The sequence below is a fragment of the Eretmochelys imbricata genome, chromosome 18 (genome assembly GCF_965152235.1).
Source record: "Eretmochelys imbricata isolate rEreImb1 chromosome 18, rEreImb1.hap1, whole genome shotgun sequence".
NCBI classification, from domain to species: domain Eukaryota; kingdom Metazoa; phylum Chordata; order Testudines; family Cheloniidae; genus Eretmochelys; species Eretmochelys imbricata.
Genome location: NC_135589.1, coordinates 3,126,330 through 3,151,454, shown reverse-complemented (window position 1 = coordinate 3,151,454; position 25,125 = coordinate 3,126,330). Strand labels below are relative to the sequence as shown.

The following is a 25,125-nucleotide window of genomic DNA, read 5'->3' as shown; positions in this document are numbered from 1 at the left end:
CGGGAGCGGGATCAGGGCTGGAAGCAGCGGCATGTCCCTCGTCCAGCCAATGGGAGCTGCAGAGCCGGCGCTTGGGGCAGGGGCAGTGTGCGGAGCTCCCTGGCTGCCCCTACATTTAGGAGCCGGAGGGGGAACATTGTGCTGCTTCTGGAAGCCACGTGATGCCACGGCACATGCAGAGCAGGGCAAGCCCCCAACCCCACTCCCCAGCTGGAGTGCTGGAGCAGGGCAAGTCCCCAACCCCACTCCCTGGCATGAGCTCGAGGGCCGGATTAAAAGGTCTGAAGGGCCAAACGCTGCCCAAGGCCTGTAATTTGCCCACCCCTGCACTAGTGCCTGGGAAGTGGGGACACACTAAATATGCAGGAAGCAGGCGTGTGGGAGCTGCTGCTGAGGCAGTACATGGAGTTGCCAGCAACCCCCAGTTACGTAAGCACGCTGACATGTTATGTGTGTATGTCATTGCTGCAGGCTGGCAGCTGATTTTAGGCATTGGTGTTTTCCAGGTGAATCTCTGTGGGATAAAAAGAACAGAAGCACTTTCTCCCTTGAGAGAAACTGTTAGTCAAGTTGTATTTTCACTCCTAGATTCATAGATTTTGGGCCCAGGAGGGACCATTAGATCTAGCAGGGCTTCCAGCAGGGCATCCAGTCTTGATCTGAAGACTTCAAGAGATGGAGAATCCACCACTCCCCTTCGTAGTCTGTTCCAATGGTTAATCAATTTTGCATTCTTTTTAGTGTCTTTGGGTTGTTTGGGGTGGGGAGAATGGGCAGAGCTGAGAGCAGCCAAGCCCTGAATGAGGGCTGCAAGGCTGTTTAATAAAAGACACTTTTTATGTTTACAGTGGAGGAAAGTGCTTTTTGCTCAAACTTTCCAAAACAATTCCCACTGGGGCACTTCCTTTTCCCTTTTGCATCCCCTTCACTTTCATTCACTGCTTCTATCGCCACACGATTTTCAACTTCCACATCTATTGTTTCCATTTCTGTTTCTTTCCCTTCCTGCTTTCTGCCTGTCTCTCTTCCCCTGCCTCGTCTCAGCTTTCCTCCTCCTCCTCCTCCCTGTCTCTTCCCAGATCTCCCTTCCCCCATCACGTTTCTTCACTTTTCCCTTGTCCTTTCCATGTGTCTTTAGCTGGAACCAACCCCTTCCTTCTAAGGCAGTTGCCCCTGCTAGGCTAGCTCCAGTAGCACTGGGTCGGCTAGCTAATACTAACCTCCTCCTGTTATCGTCTGCACCAGCTCCTGGACTGTGGATGTTTTTTATTCAGGAGCCAGGTACCTTTCCCACTAGTCTGACTTTTTGCGGAAAGGTGATTTATTTATAACTAGGGCTCTACCAAATTCATGGTCCATTTTGGTCAATTTCATGGTCATAGGATTTTAAAAATAATAAATTTCACGATTTCAGCTATTTAAATCTGAAATTTCACAGTGTTGTAATTGTAGGGGTCCTGACCCAAAAAGGAGTTGCCGGGGGGGGGTCACAAGGTTGTGGTACTGCTACCCTTACTTCTCACTGCTGCTGGCAGAGCTGGACCCTCAGTCAGCAGCCACCACTCTCCAGCCGCCCAGCTCTGCAGGCAGCAGCATAGAAGTAAGAGTGGCAGAATCATACCATGCCATCCTTACTTCTGCACTGCCTTCAGAGCTGGGCTCCCAGCCTGCAGCTGCCACTCTCCGGCCACCCCGCTCTGAAGTCAGCACAGAAGTAAGGGTGGCAAAACCACAACCCCCTAAAATAAGCTTGTGACTCCCCTGCAACTCCCTTTCGTGTCAGGACCCCCAATTTGAGAAACACTGGTCTCCCCAGCAAAATCTGTATAGCACACAAAAGACCAGATTTCACAGGAGAGACCAGATTTCACAGTCCATGATGCATTTTTCAAGGCTGTGAATTTGGTAGGGCCCTATCTATAACTGTTCTCAATCCAGTTGACCTGTATCCGCTTCACTTCCCAAAGTCACATCTCTCTGTGTGGAATCACAGTTACATACTGTATTAGAAGCAAAAGGTTGCATAAATGTTTTACCTTATTCATTGTCTCTTTAGTATAGTGCATGGATTCATGCTGTTGCTGAAGTTCATCTTCTAATGTCTGGTGGATACGATCAAACTTATCCTTGCACGAAAAGACCTATTAATAAGCCAACACCATGAAAAGGCTTGCTGATTATCTTCACTGGATATTGATATGCTGTCATTTAAATGTTAATGTATCTTAATTAACCATGGGTTGTAACCATGTTTTATATTTCAAAAGTGCCTTTAATCCAGATAGATCCCAAATTGCTTTAAAGAGCCCTCACGTGCCTGTTGCACTCTGCTGCTTATAGGGAACTCTGCAGGTTCTTTGCCTTTTTTAAACTTGTGATGTGACAGGCCTCTTCCTTTTACATCCGATGGGCTCAGCTCTGCACAAAGAAATATACTGATACTGAATATGCTTCACTGACTCTAGCTGAATAAAGCTGGATAACTTCCCCATGTTCCAGCCAGTCTGCACCACTCAAAAACTTAATTACAACCTCATACTTCCTCCAGAAACACAAACCACACAGCACACTTAATCTGTGAACATACATCAAGGCTGCAAAGGTTGTAATTAAGATTTTGCATTTTATTGTGAGGGAGGGGAATGTGCTAGTGTGTAATGCATTTCCTTATCACCTGAAGCCTGATAAGGATATTCCTGGTGAGACTTCAGAGTCTGTCCATGGAAACATGCTGTGTGGTCAGAGTACCATTAAAAGGTGTTCCAGAACTTGACATTTCCTTGCTTTTAAAAGTTTGCATTGTCGGGGAGAATGTTCCACTTACCCAGCCTTAATCCCTTTTAAACACAAATTTTGCTGGACTATATTTCAGTGGTTTTATTATACTGATGATATATTTTTAACATGGAAATCAGATCTTGACAACTTTGAATATCCTGCAGCAGAAATAAACAGTCTTCATCCGACTATGATGACCTTTGAAATGAATAGTTGTATTCATACTGTTAATTTTTTTGGCTGCACAAAATTTACAACAAAATTACTACCTCTCTCCATGGGAGAAGTATAGATTAAAATCTTTATATATTAATAGTTTTGAACCCAAAATTATAATCAGAAGTTTGTCATACTCAGTTGTCCAGAGTTAAGAGATTCCTATCAGACATCACATATAACTATAATGGATGAGAAGTGTGAAAGTCTGTACTAGAGTTAGACAGGGAGTGTGTCAGACTAAACTCAAGTACAGTCCTTCACTAACCAGAGTCAGTGAGGACTGTATATGTTGTATATCCTTGGTGGGAGTTTTAGCCATTAGCTACCGTAGCTCTTTTTCACAAGAGATTGTTTCATTTGGCCAAAGAATATACTAGTGACTATATTCTGTGATCTAGGATCCCTTGTCCTTTGCTCACCTGGGGCACACCAACAATGCTGTTGCCTGAGTGATGCATGGGAAACTTTGCATAGATATGTATAAAATATCCTTTTCTAACATTCTTTTCTCTCCATTCTTCCTCCCTTTGATTAACTCGCTTGTTCAGTGCTGACTCCTCCGTTAGGGCTGCCCTCTTTACAGAGTTTATCTGATTATACCTGCTAATTGACCAAGAACAAGTTGTAATTAAACTCAGTATTTTATTAGAAGGTTATTATAGCTCAGTTGGCTCTTTTTAAAATATCTTGGGGCTTCTAACTGAATTTTTAATTGGGAATAATTGATTTGTAGTTTTTGTAGTTTGTAGTGATTATTTGTACCAGCTGGCAGAGCACTGACTGCAATGGTTCATGACCCAGAACTTTTGTATAAATGAAGCTTCCCCCCCTTAATGCTAATGGAAGAGGCTTATGTGTCTAAACATCAGCCATAACCTGGATTTGTTAAGTGTGAACTCAGGTTAGTATTTATCTGAAAATATTAATGACTATTTATTTATAGTGTGTGAGGTGGGCATTGCATGTTTTTATTTGGGGTACCAGAGCCTTTTGTGACTTGAAGATTTAGGCTCTAACCCTGAAAAGACTTAGGGATGGGGTTTTCTCAAGCCTAATGCTGAGCTGTTTTGAATATTCCACTCTATGCATGTGCTTAAGTCTTTTCAGGATTGGGGTTGTATTTACGAAATTGTCTAATGACTACTTTGGATTGCATAAGCATTAGGTGTATTTTTATCGCTTTTACCTTTTACTACTTATAGACTGAAAATATGACAGGATTATGGTCAAATTTAATAATAGCACAATTATTGAAACAACACAGCCTGCGACAGAACACTCAGGACCCAAAAGGAGGTTCTTATAGTTATGGCTATTCCATATCACAAGTTCCCTAACAGCAGCAGGCAACATCATAGAATATCAGGGTTGGAAGGGACCCCTGAAGGTCATCTAGTCCAACCCCCTGCTCGAAGCAGGACCAATTCCCAGTTAAATCATCCCAGCCAGGGCTTTGTCAAGCCTGACCTTAAAAACTTCCAAGGAAGGAGATTCCACCACCTCCCTAGGCAACGCATTCCAGTGTTTCACCACCCTCTTAGTGAAAAAGTTTTTCCTAATATCCAATCTAAACCTCCCCCACTGCAACTTGAGGCCATTACTCCTTGTTCTGTCATCTGCTACCATTGAGAACAGTCTAGAGCCATCCTCTTTGGAACCCCCTTTCAGGTAGTTGAAAGCAGCTATCAAATCCCCCCTCATTCTTCTCTTCTGCAGGCTAAACAATCCCAGCTCCCTCAGCCTCTCCTCATAAGTCATGTGTTCTAGACCCCTAATCATTTTTGTTGCCCTTCGCTGGACTCTCTCCAATTTATCCACATCCTTCTTGTAGTGTGGGGCCCAAAACTGGACACAGTACTCCAGATGAGGCCTCACCAATGTCGAATAGAGGGGGACGATCACATCCCTCGATCTGCTCGCTATGCCCCTACTTATACATCCCAAAATGCCATTGGCCTTCTTGGCAACAAGGGCACACTGCTGACTCATATCCAGCTTCTCATCCACTGTCACCCCTAGGTCCTTTTCCGCAGAACTGCTGCCTAGCCATTTGGTCCCTAGTCTGTAGCGGTGCATTGGATTCTTCCGTCCTAAGTGCAGGACCCTGCACTTATCCTTATTGAACCTCATCAGATTTCTTTTGGCCCAATCCTCCAATTTGTCTAGGTCCTTCTGTATCCTATCCCTCCCCTCCAGCGTATCTACCACTCCTCCCAGTTTAGTATCGTCCGCAAATTTGCTGAGAGTGCAATCCACACCATCCTCCAGATCATTTATGAAGATATTGAACAAAACCGGCCCCAGGTGGACAGTGGGACAGTGGACAGTGGACAGTGGGAAGCTGGGACCAAGACAAGTTCCCTCCAGAGCTCAAAGGCAAAGGACAGGACAGGGGCACCCAATTTCCAGGGGCAGCCGGTCTCCAAAAGCATGTATGAGGCCAGCCTTGTAAGGAGGTGCTCAGAAGAAACCTTTTGTAGTACACAATACGAAGTTTTATTGGTCCTACAAAACCCAGGAACCATGCTCCGTATTCTTGAGCACTATGTACTGGCACCTTTTCTGTTCACTAACTATTTACCTGTATATAGAGACAGAGCACTCCTGTAACAAGTCTCCTAGAAATGGCTATTATGGCTGAAATGGTACATCAGACTAACAATACTCTTTGGTGTGCTGGTTTTGTTATGAACCATGCTTTGGAATAAGCAGCCTAAACGTATGAGGGCCTGTGGGGCTAAAATACATAGCCAGACAACTTTTCTAGGAGAGTTTTTTCTTCTAAAGCATTTCCTGTTTCTTTGAAGGACTTTGGAAATGAGCTCTATCACAGAGCCTTAGTCTTGCCATTCCAAGACCTTTATGGACCCAGTCCAAGACCTTTATGGACCCAGTCCGGAAGTCCTTACTCAGTCCTCATTTGTGCACAGGTTTATCAGATCTCTGAGTTATATTAGAAGTCTCATGATACATAGTGTTTTACTTAAAGCCCCAGTTCCTGCAGTCATGTGATTGGGAGACTCTTAGCTTTTGTGGGTTTTGGTTTTTTTAAATAAAGTTTCTATCCTTCATGGTTGTGAAGAATTCCTCAAAAGCTAGAAAGAACACAGTATATTCTTTTTAAAGTCTCATGATTTTTAAGCTAATCTTACAATTTTGAGGGAGGTATGACTCATGAAATCCTGCACATGGAGTCATCAGAAATACCAGGGTAAATGGGAAGCCAATACTACCTGAGTAAGACTTCCGTACTGGGCCTTATAGGTTTTCTTTTTCATAACAAAGCCTTCAGCACTCTCTCCTTTTATAGAAAAAATAATGCTGTTAATTATTCAATTCCAGAACTCTGGAGCAACGCAAGTACAAACATGGATAAGTAAAAATTAGTATGGAAACAGACTTCAGCTCTAAGAATACAGGGGCTTCTTATAAATGATAAAAATGTTTTTAATTAAAAAAAAAAAAAACAACCCTGAGAATAGCCTTAATTGTCCCTTCGGAGGGGCTAATCGGATAATCAGCAACTGAAGAGTTTGATACCTGAAGTTGTGCGGCACACAGTCCGTCTATGTAGCTATGTGAATCCAGCTTTTGATCTGCAATCTCTAGTTTCTCCAACAGCGTAGTTCTTTCTACCAGTAAATAAGCAATCTGTTCGCTAGGACTGCTGTGAGCTATCTTGGACAAGCCTTCCTGTGCCAGCATTTCCTCTACCTCCTTCAGCTGGGCTTCTGAAAGAAACACAGAGAGCAATGAGCAATCATTAGTGTATGCTTAGGGGTTGGATTTTCAAAACTGCCTGACACCCACGGCCTATGACCGCCAATGAGTGCCTAACCTCTTCAAGTACTAATAACCCCCACTCTGCTGACATGCAGAGCTGAGCATGTTCAGCACTCACAAGTGTGGTTAGATTTTCAAAAGTACTTTGCTCCTAGCGGCTTCCATTGTTCTCAAGTGCACTGAATGAGGCAGGGGTCCTGTGGGGAAAATAGTACGTGATCATGTAATCGACAAACAAATTAAGGTTGCAAGGACGACCTTAATTCTGGTTTATCCTAACTCTTGAGAGCTTGATTTTGCAACTTTAATAGTGTTCTTTGAAAGTAGAGAGACAAGGTGGGTGAGGTAATACCTTTCATTGGACCAACTTCTGTTGGTGAGCAGGACAAACTTCTTGAGTTTACACAGAGTTCTTCTTCAGGTCTTCTTTTAATGTAGGTTTTATGTATGTAATTTCCAAATTTAAATAAATAAAAATTCCATCATGTGGAGCCATATTGACCCCCAGCTTGGGTCCTCAACATGGTTCAGCATGTTAGATCCACAGCATAGACCTCTACCACTCGAACTAATACACAGTCTAAGAAGTCAGGCTATTATCCTCTATGTAGACCAGTCACTAGAGGAGGATGAGTTATACTTTGCCATCGAGTTTCATGCCTATTTGTTGACCACAGAGGAACGTAGAGATGAGGACTCCTGGGCTCAATTCCAGGTTTGGTAGGGGAGTGTTCTCTAATGGTTATGGACCCTTCTAGCCCTGGGTTCCTAGCCCACCTCTGTCCCAATTCTGTCTTCCTCCCCCTCTGCCCTATCCATCAGCTCCAAGCCCTGTCCCCCTCTCCCTCTGCTCCTATCCACCACCTCCTGTTCGCATTTATCTCCCTGCTCCAGTTCCTTCAACATTCTCTTCCCTGCCGGCTCCAGTTTCTCACCCCTCTACATTCCAGTGTGGTTGCTTCTTTCCCTTCTTCTGTGCTGTCTGGATGCCAGCAACCCTGACCTGTCAGTAGGAACAACTGCAGGGAAATTCCTGCTCAGCCCCTGCACCCCCAGGATGCATAATGATCAGTCTCTCTATGGGGATGATGCGTGCACAATCTGGTGACACACAGCAGATGTGAGGGAATGGAGCATGCTCATTGCAGACAAACTCTTGAGAGAAGTTAGCTGCTGAACTCTAACAACCTGTGTGTGTGCAAACTGAGATTTTTTTGGAGGTTTATACCTTGGCCACATTTGGGCAAATTTTCATGGGGACAGCAAAAGGCATGCCCCTGACACCTGGATGACCCCCTGCCAAATGTAAGTCTCTGTTCCAAAGCACAGAGGTGTTATAGCTTCTCAGCAAAGCAGCTGTAAGAATTTTTAACACAGGTAAACACTGTATTTTCCCTAACCTCATTGTCAGAAACAGCCACTTTTAGCAGAAACTTCCTTTAAAAGGCTCTGCCCAAGGGTGACACCAAGCATGGAAAACTTTAGCCCAAATGGATCATTTGGCAAAGTTATAAGCAACTGAAAATACAGCCTCATAATGCTAAGTGTCAGGCAACCTCAGTAACAGGTGGTGTTACCAGCTCCACCTGAATATTCAATAAACCAAACATCTCATAAGAAAAATGCTGGTTCAAATGATCTGAGATCTGGCACACATCAGTGCGCGCGGCACATATGCTGCTGCTCAGGGCTGGATTAAAGAGTTTTGGGGCACTGTGCACTACAGAAATTGGGGGGGCCCCCACCATCACTCAGATTTAGCCTGACTGCCCCAAACCTGAGCAGTGCTGCAACCCCACACTAGCTCTGCTCCAGCTGCTGCCAGCCCTGCACAGCATTAACTGAGGCTGCTCAGCAAAGTGCCCTTGCCCCACACACTGAATGCCCCTCGCACCCCACAGATACCCCAACAACCCTCCACCAGCCCCAACGTATCCTGAGAGTCCCCATACACATCGTAGCAACGCTGACATACAGCCCACTCACCGTACAGCCCCAATCCCTGAGCCCACAGCCCCCAACATCCCAGCTCCCAACCCCACCACCACCAGTATCCCCTGCTCGTCTCCAGCCCCTCAACATTCCTGACTCACCCCATAGGCCACCAACAACTTGCTCCCCACTCCAGGACCTTCCTGGCCACTCATCGGCGCCCCCTCAGCTCAGCGCTCTGCTCCTCTCCTGAGCTAGGATGGCTCCTCCTGATCCCAGCTGCTCAGCGGCTCCACTCGCTCCCATTGCCCGCCCCACATTCATACACCACAGGCCAAGTTTGAGTGAGTGGCTTTGCCTGGTTGCCTGCCCCCAGCCCATGATGACAGAGAGGCGACCAGCCAAGCCTGAATGGTGCTGCGACTCAGAAGTACATAAGAATGGCCATACTGGGTCAGACCAAAGGTCCATCCAGCCCAGTATCCTGTCTACCAACAGTGGCCAATGCCAGGTGTTCTAGAGGGAGTGAACCTAACAGGTAGTGATCTAGTGATCTCTCTCCTGCCATCCATCTCCACCCTCTGACAAACAGAGGCGAGGGACACCATTCCTTACTCATCCTGGCTGATAGCCATTAATGGGCTTAACTTCCATGAATTTATCAAGTTCTCTTTTAAACCCTGTTATAGTCCTAGTCTTCACAATCTCCGCAGGCAAGGAGTTCCACAGGTTGACTGTGTGCTGAGTGAAGAAGAACTTCCTTTTATTTGTTTTAAACCTGCTACACATTAATTTCATTTGGTGGTCCCTAGTTGTTACATTATGGGAACAAGTAAAAAACTTTTCCTTATTCCTTTTCTCCACACCACTCATGATTTTATATACCTCTATCATATCCCCCCTTAGGGTATGTCTACACTACGAAATTAGGTCGAATTTATAGAAGTTGTTTTTTTAGAAATCGGTTTTATATATTCGAGTGTGTGTGTCCCCACAGAAAATCCTCTAAGTGCATTAAGTGCATTAACTCGGCGGAGCGCTTCCACAGTACCGAGGCTAGAGTCAACTTCCAGAGTGTTGCACTGTGGGTAGCTATCCCACAGTTCCCGCAGTCTCCACTGCCCATTGGAATTCTGGGTTGAGATCCCAATGCCTGATGGGGCTAAAACATTGTCGCGGGTGGTTCTGGGTACATATCGTCAGGCCCCCATTCCCTCCCTCCCTCCGTGAAAGCAAGGGCAGACAATTGTTTTGCGCCTTTTTTCCTGAGTTACCTGTGCAGACGCCATACCACGGCAAGCATGGAGCCCGCTCAGGTAACCGTCACCGTATGTCTCCTGGGTGCTGGCAGACGTGGTACTGCATTGCTACACAGTAGCAGCAACCCATTGCCTTGTGGCAGCAGATGGTGCAATAGGACTGGTAGCTGTCATCGTCATGTCCGAGGTGCTCCTGGTCACCTGTGTGAGGTCGATCAGGAGCGCCTGGACAGACATGAGTGCAGGGACTAAATCTGGAGTGACTTGATCAAGTCATTCTCTTTAGTCCTGCAGTCAGTCCTATTGAACCATCTTATGGTGAGCAGGCAGGCGATATGGATTGCTAGCAGTCCTATTGCATCATCTTCTGCCAGGCAGGCAAGAGATGAGGATGGCTAGCAGTTGTATTGTACCATCTTCTGCCGAGCAGCCCTGAGATGTGGATGGCATGCAGTCCTTCTGCACCGTCTGCTGCCAGCCAAAGATGTAAAAGATAGATGGAGTGTATCAAAACAAGAAATAGACCAGATTTGTTTTGTACTCATTTGCTTCCCCCTCCCCCCCGTCTAGGGGACTCATTCCTCTAGGTCACACTGCAGTCACTCACGGAGAAGGTGCAGCGAGGTAAATCTAGCCATGTATCAATCAGAGGCCAGACTAACCTCCTTGTTCCAATAAGAACAATAGCTTAGGTGCACCATTTCTTATTGGAACCCTCTGTGAAGTCCTGCCTGAAATACTCCTTGATGTAAAGCCACCCCCTTTGTTGATTTTAGGTCCCTGAAGCCAACCCTGTAAGCCGTGTCATCAGTTGCCCCTCCCTCCGTCAGAGCAATGGCAGACAACCGTTCCACGCCTTTTTTTCTGTGCGGACGCCATACCAAGGCAAGCATGGAGGCCGCTCAGCTCATTTTGGCAATTAGGAGCACATTAAACACCACACGCATTATCCAGCAGTATATGCAGCACCAGAACCTGGCAGAGCGATACCGGGCGAGGAGGCGACGTCAGCGCAGTCACGTGAGTGATCAGGACATGGACACAGATTTCTTTGAAAGCATGAGCCCTGCCAATGCATGCATCATGGTGCTAATGGGGCAGGTTCATGCTGTGGAACGCCGATTCTGGGCTTGGGAAACAAGCACAGACTGGTGGGACCGCATAGTGTTGCAGGTCTGGGACGATTCCCAGTGGCTGCGAAACTTTTGCATGCGTAAAGGCACTTTCATGGAACTTTGTGACTTGCTTTCCCCTGCCCTGAAGCGCATGAATACCAAGATGAGAGCAGTCCTCACAGCTGAGAAGCGAGTGGCGATAGCCCTGTGGAAGCTTGCAACACCAGACAGCTACCGGTCAGTTGGGAATCAATTTGGAGTGGGCAAATCTACTGTGGGGGCTGCTGTGATGCAAGTAGCCCACGCAATCAAAGATCTGCTGATATCAAGGGTAGTGACCCTGGGAAATGTGCAGGTAACAGTGGATGGCTTTGCTGCAATGGGATTCCCTAACTGTGGTGGGGCCATAGACGGAACCCATATTCCTGTCTTGGCACCGGAGCACCAAGCCAGCGAGTACATAAACCGCAAGGGGTACTTTTCAATAGTGCTGTGAGCTCTGGTGGATCACAAGGGACATTTCACCAACATCAATGTGAGATGGCCGGGAAAGGTACATGACGCTCGCATCTTCAGGAACTCTGGTCTGTTTCAAAAGCTGCAGGAATGGACTTTATTCCCAGACCAGAAAATAACTGTTGGGGATGTTGAAATGCTGATAGTTATCCTTGGGGACCCAGCCTACCCCTTAATACCATGGCTCATGAAGCCGTACACAGGCAGCCTGGACAGTAGTCAGGAGCTGTTCAACTACAGGCTGAGCAAGTGCGGACTGGTGGTAGAATGTGCATTTGGATGTTTAAAAGCGCTCTGGTGCAATTTACTGACTCGCTTAGACCTCAGCGAAACCAATATTCCCACTGTTATTACTGCTTGCTGTGCGCTCCACAATATCTGTGAGAGTAAGGGGGAGACGTTTATGGCGGGAGGTTGAGGCAAATCGCCTGGCTGCTGGTTACGCGCAGCCAGACACCAGGGCGGTTAGAAGAGCACAGGAGGGCGCGGTACACATCAGAGAAGCTTTGAAAACCAGTTTCATGACTGGCCAGGCTACGGTGTGAAAGTTCTGTTTGTTTCTCCTTGATGAAACCCCCCGCCCCTTGGTTCACTCTATTTCCCTGTAAGCCAACCGCCCTCCCCTCCTCCCTTCGATCACCGCTTGTAGAGGCAATAAAGACATTAATGCTTCACAATCATGCATTCTTTACTCAAGGAGGGGTGGATGGAGGAGGGAAGGAAAATGCCACACAGCACTTTAACCTTTAAAATTTATTGAATGCCAGCCTTCTGTTTTTTGGGCAATCCTCTGTGGTGGAGTGGCTGGTTGGCCGGAGGCCCCCCCCACCGCGTTCTTGGGCGTCTGGGTGAGGAGGCTATGGAACTTGGGGAGGAGGGCGGTTGGTTACACAGGGGCTGTAGTGGCAGTCTGTGCTCCAGCTGCCTTTGCTGCAGCTCACCCATACACTGGAGCATACTGGTTTGATCCTCCAGCAGCCTCAGCATTGAATCCTGCCTCCTCTCATCACGCTGCCGCCACCTTTCAGCTTCAGCCCTGTCTTCAGCCCGCCCCTTACTCTCTTCAGCCCGCCACCTCTCCTCCCGGTCATTTTGTGCTTTCCTGCACTCTGACATTATTTGCCTCCACGCATTCGTCTGTGCTCTGTCAGTGTGGGAGGACAGCATGAGCTCAGAGAACATTTCATCACGAGTGCGTTTTTTTTTCTTTCTAATCTTCACTAGCCTCTGGGAAAGAGAAGATCCTCTGAACATTGAAACACATGCAGCTGGTGGAGAAAAAAAAAGGACAGCGGTATTTAAAAAGACACATTTTATAAAACAGTGGCTACACTCTTTCAGGGTAAACCTTGCTGTTAACATTACGTACATAGCACATGTGCTTTCATTACAAGGTAGCATTTTGCCTCCCCCCACCGCGTGGCTACCCCCTCAACCCTCCCCCCTCCCCATAGCTAACAGCGGGGAACATTTCTGTTCAGCCATAGGCAAACAGCCCTGCAGGAACGGTCTCCTCTGAGTGTCCCCTGAAGAAAAGCACCCTATTTCATCCTGGTGACCATGAATGATATCTCACTCTCCTGAGGATAACACAGAGAGATAAAGAACGGATGTTGTTTGAACGCCATCAAACATACACTGCAATGCTTTGTTGTACAATGATTCCCGAGTACGTGTTACTGGCCTGGAGTGGTAAAGTGTCCTACCATGGAGGACACAATAAGGCTGCCCTCCCCAGAAACCTTTTGCAAAGGCTTTGGGAGTACATCCAGGAGAGCCGCGAACGCCAGGGCAAATGCTCAAATAAATTGGTTAGTCTCTAAGGTGCCACAAGTACTCCTTTCCTTTCACATGCTTGCTTTTAAACCATGCATAGTATTTTAAAAGTTACACTCACCGGAGGTCCCTTCTCCGCCTGCCGGGTCCAGGAGGCAGCCTTGGGTGGGTTCGGGGGGTACTGGCTCCAGGTCCAGGGTGAGAAACAGTTCCTGGCTGTCGGGAAAACCGGTTTCTCCGCTTGCTTGCTGTGAGCTATCTACAACCTCCTCCTCATCATCATCTTCTTCTTCGTCCCCAAAACCTGCTTCCATGTTGCCTCCATCTCCATTGAAGGAGTCAAACAACACGGCTGGGGTAGTGGTGGCTGAACCCCCTAAAATGGCATGCAGCTCATCATAGAAGCGGCATGTTTGGGGCTCTGACCCGGAGCGGCCGTTCGTCTCTCTGGTTTTCTGGTAGGCTTGCCTCAGCTCCTTAAGTTTCATGCAGCACTGCTTCGAGTCCCTGTTATGGCCTCTGTCCTTCATGCCCTGGGAGATTTTGACAAAGGTTTTGGCATTTCGAAAACTGGAACGGAGTTCTGATAGCACGGATTCCTCTCCCCATACAGCGATCAGATCCCGTACCTCCCGTTCAGTCCATGCTGGAGCTCTATTGCGATTCTGGGACTCCATCATGGTCACCTCTGCTGATGAGCTCTGCATGGTCACCTGCAGCTTGCCACGCTGGCCAAACAAGAAATGAGTTTCAAAAGTTCGTGGTTCTTTTCCTGTCTACCTGGCCAGTGCATCTGAGTTGAGAGTGCTGTCCAGAGCGGTCACAATGGAGCACTCTGAGATAGCTCCCGGAGGCCAATACCGTCGCATTGTGTCCACAGTACCCCAAATTCGACCCAGCAAGGCCGATTTAAGCGCTAATCCACTTGTCGGGGTGGAGTAAGGAAATCAATTTTAAGAGCCCTTTAAGTTGAAATAAAGGGCTTCATCGTGTGGACGGGTGCAGGTTTATATCGATTTAACACTGCTAAATTTGACCTAAAGTCCTAGTGTAGACCAGGGCCAAGTCTGCTCTTTTCCAAGCTGAAAAGTCCTAGCCTCTTTAATCTCTCCTCATATGGGACCCGTTCCAAACCCCCAATCATTTTAGTTGCCCTTTTCTGAACCTTTTCTAATGCCAGTATATCTTTTTTGAGACGAGGGGACCACATCTGTACACACTATTCAAGATGTGGGCGTACCATGGATTTATATAAGGGCAATAAGATATTTTACTCTGTCTTACTCCTTTTTTAATGATTCCTAACATCCCGTTTGCTTTCTTGACTGCCGCTGCACACTGCATGGACGTCTTCAAAGAACTATCCACAATGACTCCAAGATCTTTCTCCTGATTAGTTGTAGCTAAATTAGCCCCCATCATACTGTATGTACAGTTGGGGTTATTTTTTCCAATGTGCATTAGTTTACATTTATCCACATTAAATTTCATTTGCCATTTTGTTGCTCAATCACTTAGTTTTGAGATGTTTTTGAAGTTCTTCACAGTCTTCTTTGGTCTTAACTATCTTGAGCAGTTTAGTATCATCTGCAAACTTTGCCACCTTGCTGTTTACCCCCTTCTTCAGATCATTTATGAACAGGTTGAATAGGATTGGTCCTAGGACTGACCCTTGGGGAACATCACTAGTTATCCTCTCCATTCTGAAAATTTACCATTTATTCCCACCCTTTGTTCCCTGTCTTTTGACCAGTTCTCAATCCATAAAAGGATCTTCCCTCTTATCCCATGACAACTTAATTTACGTAAGAGCCTTTGGTGAGGGACCTTGTCAAAGGCTTTCTGGAAATCTAAGGACACTATGTTCACTGGATCCCCCTCGTCCACATGTTTGTTGACCCGCTCAGAGAACTCTAATAAATTAGTAAAACACAATCTCCCTTTACAGAAACCGTGTTGACTTTTGCGCAACAATTTATGTGTCTGACAATTTTATTCTTTACTATTGTTTCAAATAATTTGCCCGGTACTGACATTAGACTTACTGGTCTGTAATTACAGCCGTGTTAGTCTGTATTCACAAAAAGAACAGGAGGACTTGTGGCATCTTAGAGATTAACCAATTTATTTGAGCATAAGCTTTCGTGAGCTACAGCTCACTTCTTCAGATGCATACTGTGGAAACTGCAGAAGACATTATATACACAGAGACCATGAAACAATACCTCCTCCCATCCCACTCTCCTGCTGGTAATAGCTTATCTAAAGTGATCACTCTCCTTACAATGTGTATGATAATCAAGTTGGGCCATTTCCAGCACAAATCCAGGTTTTCTCACCCCCCCACCCCCATACACACACAAACTCACTCTCCTGCTGGTAATAGCTCATCCAAACTGACCACTCTCCTTACAATGTGTATGATAATCAAGGTGGGCCACTTCCAGCATAAATCCAAGTTTAACCAGAACGTCTTGGCGGGGGGGGGGGTGGAGGGGTAGGAAAAAACAAGGGGAAATAGGCTACCTTGCATAATGCCTTAGCCACTCCCAGTCTCTATTTAAGCCTAAATTAATAGTATCCAATTTGCAAATGAATTCCAATTCAGCAGTTTCTTGCTGGAGTCTGGATCTGAAGTTTTTCTGTTGTAAGATAACGACCTTCATGTCTGTAATTGCGTGACCAGAGAGATTGAAGTGTTCTCCAACTGGTTTATGAATGTTATAATTCTTGACATCTGATTTGTGTCCATTTATTCTTTTATGTAGAGACTGTCCAGTTTGCCCAATGTACATGGCAGAGGGGCATTGCTGGCACATGACGGCATATATCACATTGGTGGATGTGCAGGTGAACGAGCCTCTGACAGTGTGGCTGATGTTATTAGGCTCTGTGATGGTGTCGCCTGAATAGATATGTGGGCATAGTTGGCAACGGGCTTTGTTGCAAGGATAGGTTCCTGGGTTAGTGGTTCTGTTGTGTGGTATGTGGTTGTTGGTGAGTATTTGCTTCAGGTTGGGGGGCTGTCTGTAGGCAAGGACTGGCCTGTCTCCCAAGATTTGTGAGAGTGTTGGGTCATCCTTCAGGATAGGTTGCAGATCCTTAATAATGCGTTGGAGGGGTTTTAGTTGGGGGCTGAAGGTGACGGCTAGTGGCGTTCTGTTATTTATTTTGTTAGGCCTGTCCTGTAGTAGGTGACTTCTGGGAACTCTTCTGGCTCTATCAATCTGTTTCTTCACTTCCGCAGGTGGGTATTGTAGTTGTAAGAATGCTTGACAGAGATCTTGTAGGTGTTTGTCTCTGTCTGAGGGGTTGGAGCAAATGCGGTTGTATCGTAGAGCTTGGCTGTAGACGATGGATCGTGTGGTGTGGTCTGGGTGAAAGCTGGAGGCATGTAGGTAGGAATAGCGGTCAGTAGGTTTCCGGTATAGGGTGGTGGTTATGTGACCATCGCTTATTAGCACCGTAGTGTCCAGGAAGTGGATCTCTTGCGTGGACTGGTCCAGGCTGAGGTTGATGGTGGTATGGAAATTGTTGAAATCATGGTGGAATTCCTCAAGGGCTTCTTTTCCATGGGTCCAGATGATGAAGATGTCATCAATATAGTGCAAGTAGAGTAGGGGCATTAGGGGACGAGAGCTGAGGAGGCGTTGTTCTAAGTCAGCCATAAAAATGTTGGCATACTGTGGGGCCATGCGGGTACCCATAGCAGTGCCACTGATCTGAAGTTATACATTGTCCCCAAATGTGAAATAGTTATGGGTGAGGGAAAAGTCACAAAGTTCAGCCAGCAGGTTTGCCGTGACATTATCGGGGATACTGTTCCTGACGGCTTGTAGTCCATCTTTGTGTGGAGTGTTGGTGTAGAGGGCTTCTACATCCATAGTGGCCAGAATGGTGTATTCAGGAAGATCACCGATGGATTGTAGTCAGTGGTGTCTCGAAGATAACTGGGAGTGCTGGTAGTGTAGGGCCTGAGGAGGGAGTCTACATAGCCAGACAATCCTGCTGTCAGGGTGCCAATGCCTGAGCGAATGGGGCGTCCAGGATTTCCAGGCTTATGGAACTTTGGGTAGCAGACAGAATGCCTCCGGTCGGGGTTCCAGGGGTGTGTCTGTACAGATTTGTTCTTGTGCACGAACATGATACAGTTCTGTGGTGACCTAGAATTCTATTTTTGACGTCTCCGACTCAAGGAATATTTCCAACACACCTCTGAACAACATACTAATCCACAGAGACCTTCCTACCAACACTACAAAAACAAGGATTCTAGGTGGACTCCTCCTGAAGGTCGAAACAACAGACTGGACTTCTACATAGAGTGCTTCCGCCGACGTGCACGGGCTGAAATTGTGGAAAAGCAGCATCACTTGCCCCATAACCTCAGCCGTGCAGAACACAATGCCATCCACAGCCTCAGAAACAACTCTGACATCATAATCAAAAAGGCTGACAAAGGAGGTGCTGTTATCATCATGAATAGGTCAGACTATGAACAAGAAGCTGCTTGGCAGCTCTCCAACACCACTTTCTACAAGCCGTTACCCTCTGATCCCACTGAGAGTTACCAAGAGAAACTACAGCATTTGCTCAAGAAACTTCCTGAAAAAGCACAAGAACAAATCTGTACAGACATACCCCTGGAACCCTGACTGGAGGCATTCTATCTGCTACCCAAGATCCATAAACCTGGAAATCCTGGATGCCCCATCATCTCAGGCATTGGCACCCTGACAGCAGGATTGTCTGGCTATGTAGACTCCCTCCTCAGGCCCTATGCTACCAGCACTCCCAGCTATCTTCGAGACACCACTGACTTCCTGAGGAATCATAGAATATCAGGGTTGGAAGGGACCTCAGGAGGTCATCTAGTCCAACCCCCCGCTCAAAGCAGGACCAATCCCCAATTTTTGCCCCAGATCCCTAAATGGACTCCTCAAGGATTGAACTCACAACCCTGAGTTTAGCAGGCCAATGCTCAAACCACTGAGCTATCCCTCCCCCAACTACAGTCCATCGGTGATCTTCCTGAATACACCATCCTGGCCACTATGGATGTAGAAGCCCTCTACACCAACACTCCACAGAAAGATGGACTACAAGCCGTCAAGAACAGTATCCCCGATAATGTCACAGCAAACCTGGTGGCTGAACTTTGTGACTTTGTCCTTACCCATAACTATTTCACATTTGGGGACAATGTATATCTTCAAATCAGCGGCACTGCTGTGGGTATCCACATGGCCCCACAGTATGCCAACATTTTTATGGCTGACTTAGAACAACGCTTCCTCAGCTCTCGTCCCCTAATGCCCCTACTCTACTTGCGCTATATTGATGACATCTTCATCATCTGGACCCATGGAAAAGAAGCCCTTGAGGAATTCCACCATGATTTCAACAATTTCCATACCACCATCAACCTCAGCCTGGACCAGTCCACGCAAGAGATCCACTTCCTGGACACTACAGTGATAATAAGCGATGGTCACATAAACACCACCCTATACCGGAAACCTACTGACCGCTATTCCTACCTACATGCCTCCAGCTTTCACCCAGACCACACCACACGATCCATCATCTACAGCCAAGCTCTATGATACAACCGCATTTCCTCCAACCCCTCAGACAGAGACAAACACCTACAAGATCTCTATCAAGCATTCTTACAACTACAATACCCACCTGCTGAAGTGAAGAAACAGATTGATAGAGCCAGAAGAGTACCCAGAAGTCACCTACTACAGGACAGGCCCAACAAAGATAATAACGGAACGCCACTAGCCATCACCTTCAGCCCCCAACTAAAACCTCTCCAACGCATCATCAAGGATCTACAACCTATCCTGAAGGACGACCCAACACTCTCACAGATCTTGGGAGACAGGCCAGTCCTTGCCTACAGACAGCCCCTCAACCTGAAGCAAATACTCACTAGCAACCACACAACAGAACCACTAACCCAGGAACCTATGCTTGGAACCAAGCTTGTTGCCAACTGTGTCCACATATCTATTCAGGGGACACCATCATAGGGCCTAATCACATCAGCCACACTATCAGAGGCTCGTTCACCTGCACATCTACCAATGTGATATATGCCATCATGTGCCAGCAATGCCCCTCTGCCATGTACATTGGTCAAACTGGACAGTCTCTATGTAAAAGAATAAATGGACACAAATCAGATGTTAAGAATTATAACATTCATCAACCAGTTGGAGAACACTTCAATCTCTCTGGTCCCTCAATTACAGACCTAAAGGCCACAATATTACAACAAAAAGACTTCAAAAACAGACTCAAGTGAGAGACTGCTGAATTGGAATTAATTTGCAAACTGGATACAATTAACTTAGGCTTGAATAGAGACTGGGAGTGGATGTGTCATTACACAAAGTAAAACTATTTCCCCACCCCCCACTGCTCCTCAGACGTTCTTGTTAACTGCTGGAAATGGCCCACCTTGATTATCACTACAAAAGGTTCTCCCCCGCTTCCCCCCCACCCCCGCTCTCCTGCTGGTAATAGCTCATCTTAAGTGATCACTCTCCTTACAGTGTGCATGATACACACAGAACATGAAAAAATGGGTGTTTATATAAATCTCCTCATTGTATTTTCCACTGAATGCATCCGATGAAGTGAGCTGTAGCTCATGAAAGCTTATGCTCAAATAAATTAGTTAGTTTCTAAGGTGCCACTAGTACTCCTTCTCTTTAAGCTCTTTGGGTCTATCTATTTAGCTTACCAAGGAGAAGGTTAAGAGGTGACATTACTAAAGTTCATAAATATTTAATAATGGGCTTTTCGGTCTAGTAGGGAAAGGTATCACATAATCCAGTGGCTAGAAGCTGAAGCTACACAAATTCAGCTGGGAAATAAGGTGTACATTTTTAACGGTGAGAGTAATTAACCACTGGAACAATTTACCAATGATTGTGGTGGATCCTCCATCACTGACAATTTTAAAATCAAGATTGCATGTTGTTCTAAAAGCTGCCCTAGAAATAATTCTGGATAAGTTTTATGACCTGTGTTATACAGGAGGTCAGACTAGATTATCTCACCCAAACGCTAGAAGGGCTGCTTGGGGTGAAAATAATTGCAGATATCCTCACTCTAGGTAAAAGGAGTAATGATAAAGAAGCTGAAAAAGACCATGACAGAAAGCTACAAGCTTCTCTACTGCAATGCAGGGACAAGATCATAAAACTCAAACAGCATGCGGTGACATACATTGGACTTTGCTCACCGCGGCAGGACTGAATACAAATCCCAACAAGATCAAAGCAGTCAGAGACATGCCAGCTTCAGTGGATCAAAAAGTATACAGCTCTTCATAGGAATGATAGGTTTTCTGTTCACACCTGGCTCCAGTGAACCCATACATTGACTCTCAAAGCAGGATGTTGAGTGGGACTAGGCAGGTTCCCAACAGCAAACATTTGACATACTGAAACAAATGATAACTGATGCCCCTGTTGTGAAGTACTATCAATCAGGAGAGCCACTGATTCTCCAATGGGATGCATCAGAGAAAGGATTGGCTGTATTTCTTTTGCAGGAGCAGCTGGTCAGTTATCTCAGCAGAGACCTTCAGAGATTGAACAGGGGTAATGCCCAAATGGAAAAGGAGCTTCTGGCTGTGGTATTTGGAGTGAAGCAATTCCATCAGTGCCCCTATGACTACCCAGTTAAGAGTGCAATCCGACCACAAGTTTCACTTGCTCAACTCAGCCTGCACTCAGCTTCACTCTTGAAATAGATTAGTCTCTCTAGAAACAAAAGTATAGGTGTACTGCTTGTTTTGAGTTCTATTTTGCATTGTGCCTATGTTTGGCATCAAAAACAAAATCCATTGAAAGGAAGCCTTCAAAAAGGGCAGTTTGCTTTGGCTTTGCAGCAGAGGGGGAAAAATTCATACATTTGAGTGCCTGGCCGGAAGCTACAATCTAGTCTCACCATCTGCTAGGACAGGCCAGAGAATTCCACCCAGGGATTCTTGCACTGAATCCAGTAATGTGTGGGTGGGCTGGCGCAGATCTTTATAAACAAACACCAACATCCAGATTTAAAGACTCTATAGGATGGAGAATTTACCATTTGTGTTCTGGTTGTTATTCATCCTCACTTCAAAATTTGCTTCCTATTTCCAGTTCAGGATAGAAAATGAGTGAGACACTCGGAGCATGGCAGTAGGACAGGAATTGAGGGTGGCTGTGGCTCTTACATACTGTCACACTAAGCCTTTAGATCTGCAGTAGGTCATGTATGCAGCTCCACTGCTCATATCTCTTTAAATGGTCTTTGTCTCACCCCAGGGAGGTACAATTCTCGAAGGCGAGTCTTAGCAAGGGCCTCCTGTAAAGGAGCAGGAAAAGCTAAGGCAACCTCCTATTTTGTTTGATTATTTTTCTTTTCGTAAGTGGCATTTGACACAGAACTCCATAAACTCAGTCTGGATACAATCCAGTATAACAATTTCATCCTACGCCTGAAGGCCAAATCAACTGCATGTTTCCACTCCACATTCTGCTGCCTGGTCTATCTACCCCATCGATGGAAAACACCCTGCGGTTTCCTGTTTGTCTCCTCCCTTGATTTTAAATTGCAGATTGTACAATGAATATACTACGGCCAAATGTGGCTGTCTTGCCATTTTTCTGCACTAAGTGCAGCAAAATGCTTTTTTATTTATTTTGCTGTTTAAAATACACCTGGCCGCATGTTCTAGATGCACATCTAAGAAATATGACAATGCTAACGCTACAGATTCCCAAGAAATTATAAACTCTTCCTCCCCCAGTAGCAGTTTCTGTAATCAGGATGATCACATGAACACTCACCCCACCCAGAAATTGCATACACCCAACTGCTAGATTGAGCTTCATCTTCAAAGAATTCATATTTGACCTAGAATAGAAATGATTGTTCAGAGGGTATTAGTGGACAATAGGGGGGAGGGGTGTACCTTTAAATTTAGGACCAAAAGAGACAGTGACACTTCAGCCACGAAAGGACATATTAATCCCATATGAGATCTTCACACTTCTGTCTGGGACAAGGTCTCTCCGTGCTAATTCTAGGTTGAGCAAAGGATGATCTACAGCTAAGCTTTAGAGGGAGCCAAGGCATGGCCCTGGGTCTATGCCAGGCTTTCAGCTGAAATATTTTGCACTGGCACTGACTCAGGTACAGGTCTGCTTTTGGGGGCAATAATGGGGTGCTCTAGGTGGCCCACAGTGTTTCCAGCACTGCGCTGTCTAACCCTGCTTGGGTAAGAACGCCAGCATCTTGTCCGCACTAGGCCCCCCCCCCCCCCGCTGCTATCACTGCCAGAACTACTCTAATTTTAGTATGGGGGGGGGCATTTTTCAGACTTAAAACCAGTGTAGACAGAGCTTCTCAGTTCAGGGAAGCTTCTGAAACCAAGCTTGTTTGTCTAGGAGAAGGGGGATGAATCCACATCCCAAAAGGAATGACCCCGTGACTGCCCCAGCCAGCTCCTTGGAATACTATGGGGTAGCTCACACACAGCGGAGATGGCCACTGAACTGGCTAGACAAATAGACCATGGCAAGTCTGCCTGAAAACAGAGAGGCCACGGGGGCTTATGGATGAGAAATGCTACTGAGAGAGAGAAGGTGCAGAAATAATGAGGTGTTGGGAGTCTCTGTGCCCTTCACTTTCCTTTTCTCTGTCTCTTCCATCCCCCAAGGTCTCTGCTTCCCTCCTTACCCTCCCATTCCCACCTCCCAGTCTCTACTTCCCTTTCCTTAGTCATCGCGCACAGTGTCCAGGCCACCAACATGATCTCCCCTTTCATTGCACCCTACATAACCTCCCCCTTTGGTGTGCAATCTCTCCCCACTCCTGCTGAACCCCATCTATTATGGGGGTTCACTTGCACCTTCCCCTGAAGCAACTGGTGGTAGTCACTGTCTCAGACAAGACACTGGGTTAGAGGGACCAGTGGCCTGAACCAGTCTGGCCATTCCTATGTTCTTACGGTATTTGTATATCAGACAGGCATTCTTCTAATAGCCCAGCTGCAGAGTAGCCCCAGCAGTACGATTTGGAGTAGCCCAGATCCAACTACTCATAAATAGCAGCCTCCAAACCTGGGGTGGAGAAATGGCTCCTCCTCTTTTATAAAAAGAGCAGGAGTACTTGGGGCACCTTAGAGACTAACAATATACCTTTTAGTTCATGTACTGGTGCCCAGTTACTATTTTTAGATTTTAAACTCCTTGGGGCAGGGACTGTGTTTTCTTTACCTTTGTACTGCACCTAGTGCAACAACAATACACATAATGTAACAGTAATCAGCAGCGCATCCGACGAAGGGAGCTGTAGCTCACGGAAGCTTCTGCTCAGATAAACGGGTTAGTCTCTAAGGTGCCACAAGTCCTCCTGTTCTTTTGAGTAATCATCAATGTGATTGGCATTTTACAGTTACTGTTCTGTACATTTCTAAAGTAAAAATATAAAGCAACAGCTATTATTTACAGGGTTTGACATAGTGGAACAAGGTGTAATCACTTGAAATACTACATGCATACATTTGAAATGCATTCCCCCTCTCCCCCAAGAGAGAGGGCAATTGGGCAAAGGAATGATCTGCCTAGGCAGGTGGCTGGAGCAGGCCCTCTAGAAGCCTGCAAGGGGGACCTTGACAAAAAACTTGAGGGGCAAAGGAAACTTCTGCTCCTGAGGGGAGGCCTCTCCGAACCCATCAACTGTTATAGAAGGAACGACAAGTTAAATATTAGCAAGGTAGAGCTTAGCAGGAATTTGGAAGCAATTTGCCCCTGTGGAAACCAGGAAATCTGACTTGTAAGAAAATAACTCACCCAGACACACAGCTATTTTGGTTAGAAGCGTGACTTTTTACTGATATAGTTATACAGGTATAAGCCCTAGTATGGATGAATTGTACTGCTATAAGGGTGCCATCTACAAGTGTAATTTATTTCCCTCCCCAAATGGCAATAAGCTATGCCAGTATAAGCACTTTTGTTCCAGTATAACTGAGCCCAGACTAGGAGGGGTGCTACACAACTGGCATGGTTAAATTGTTGAAATGGGTATGCATAGGCAGGCTCTTAGGCTAGACCCCTCTACATCTTCTCATGTTCACTTTTTAGACAAACTGCGATGTGCTCCTAATGAGAGCAGTGGAAACACAATGCTATAGTTATCTCTCATAAAAGCTGTTGGTACCCCAGCACACAAACAATCGATCTGCCCTACAAAAACACTGAGCCTATTAGAAGAGAGCTGTTGAAATGGATTGCAAACTGCCTCAAGGACAGGAAACTGTTCACTGTGGAGAGAGGCACTAAATGAGGTGCCCCCTAGGAGCAATAACTGAGCACAAAGCCAGCAGTAGCTGGATCCTGAGGATAACATAAGCTATGCCACAGCTTTATTCCTGTGGTTATAAGGGCAGTTTAATAGACCACTAACTGAATCACTGTGTTTTACTCTATCGCTTTAGAACTTTTGATTGATTTTTGTACCTGCCTCAGTCTCTAGTGTAGCTATTATTCATTTATTGGGATTTTCTTATGTAACCTTTCTGCCCGTCAGAGTTGGCAGCAACAAGGGCCGGGTTCAATATCTAGGGGATCCATTCCTATAACACAATGCATAACTGGCTCGAGCCCCCACCCAGTGACCTGGGACAAATATATACCACCCCCGCTGGGCGCCTCCAAGAGGCAATACTTCCTCTC

At 46.1% G+C, this 25,125-nt stretch overlaps 1 protein-coding gene across 1 annotated transcript in view; it reads right to left on the bottom strand.

The window, feature by feature from the left end:
• Positions 1-25,125, bottom strand: part of CCDC30 (coiled-coil domain containing 30) — a 136,047-nt gene that overhangs the window by 87,840 nt on the left and 23,082 nt on the right. Inside the window, exons 4-5 of the mRNA XM_077837566.1 lie at positions 6,538-6,728; positions 2,037-2,141 (exon numbers count right to left, since the gene is read on the bottom strand). Of these exons, the coding sequence (XP_077693692.1) occupies positions 2,037-2,141; positions 6,538-6,728 (296 nt within the window). The remainder of the gene's footprint in view (positions 1-2,036; positions 2,142-6,537; positions 6,729-25,125) is intronic.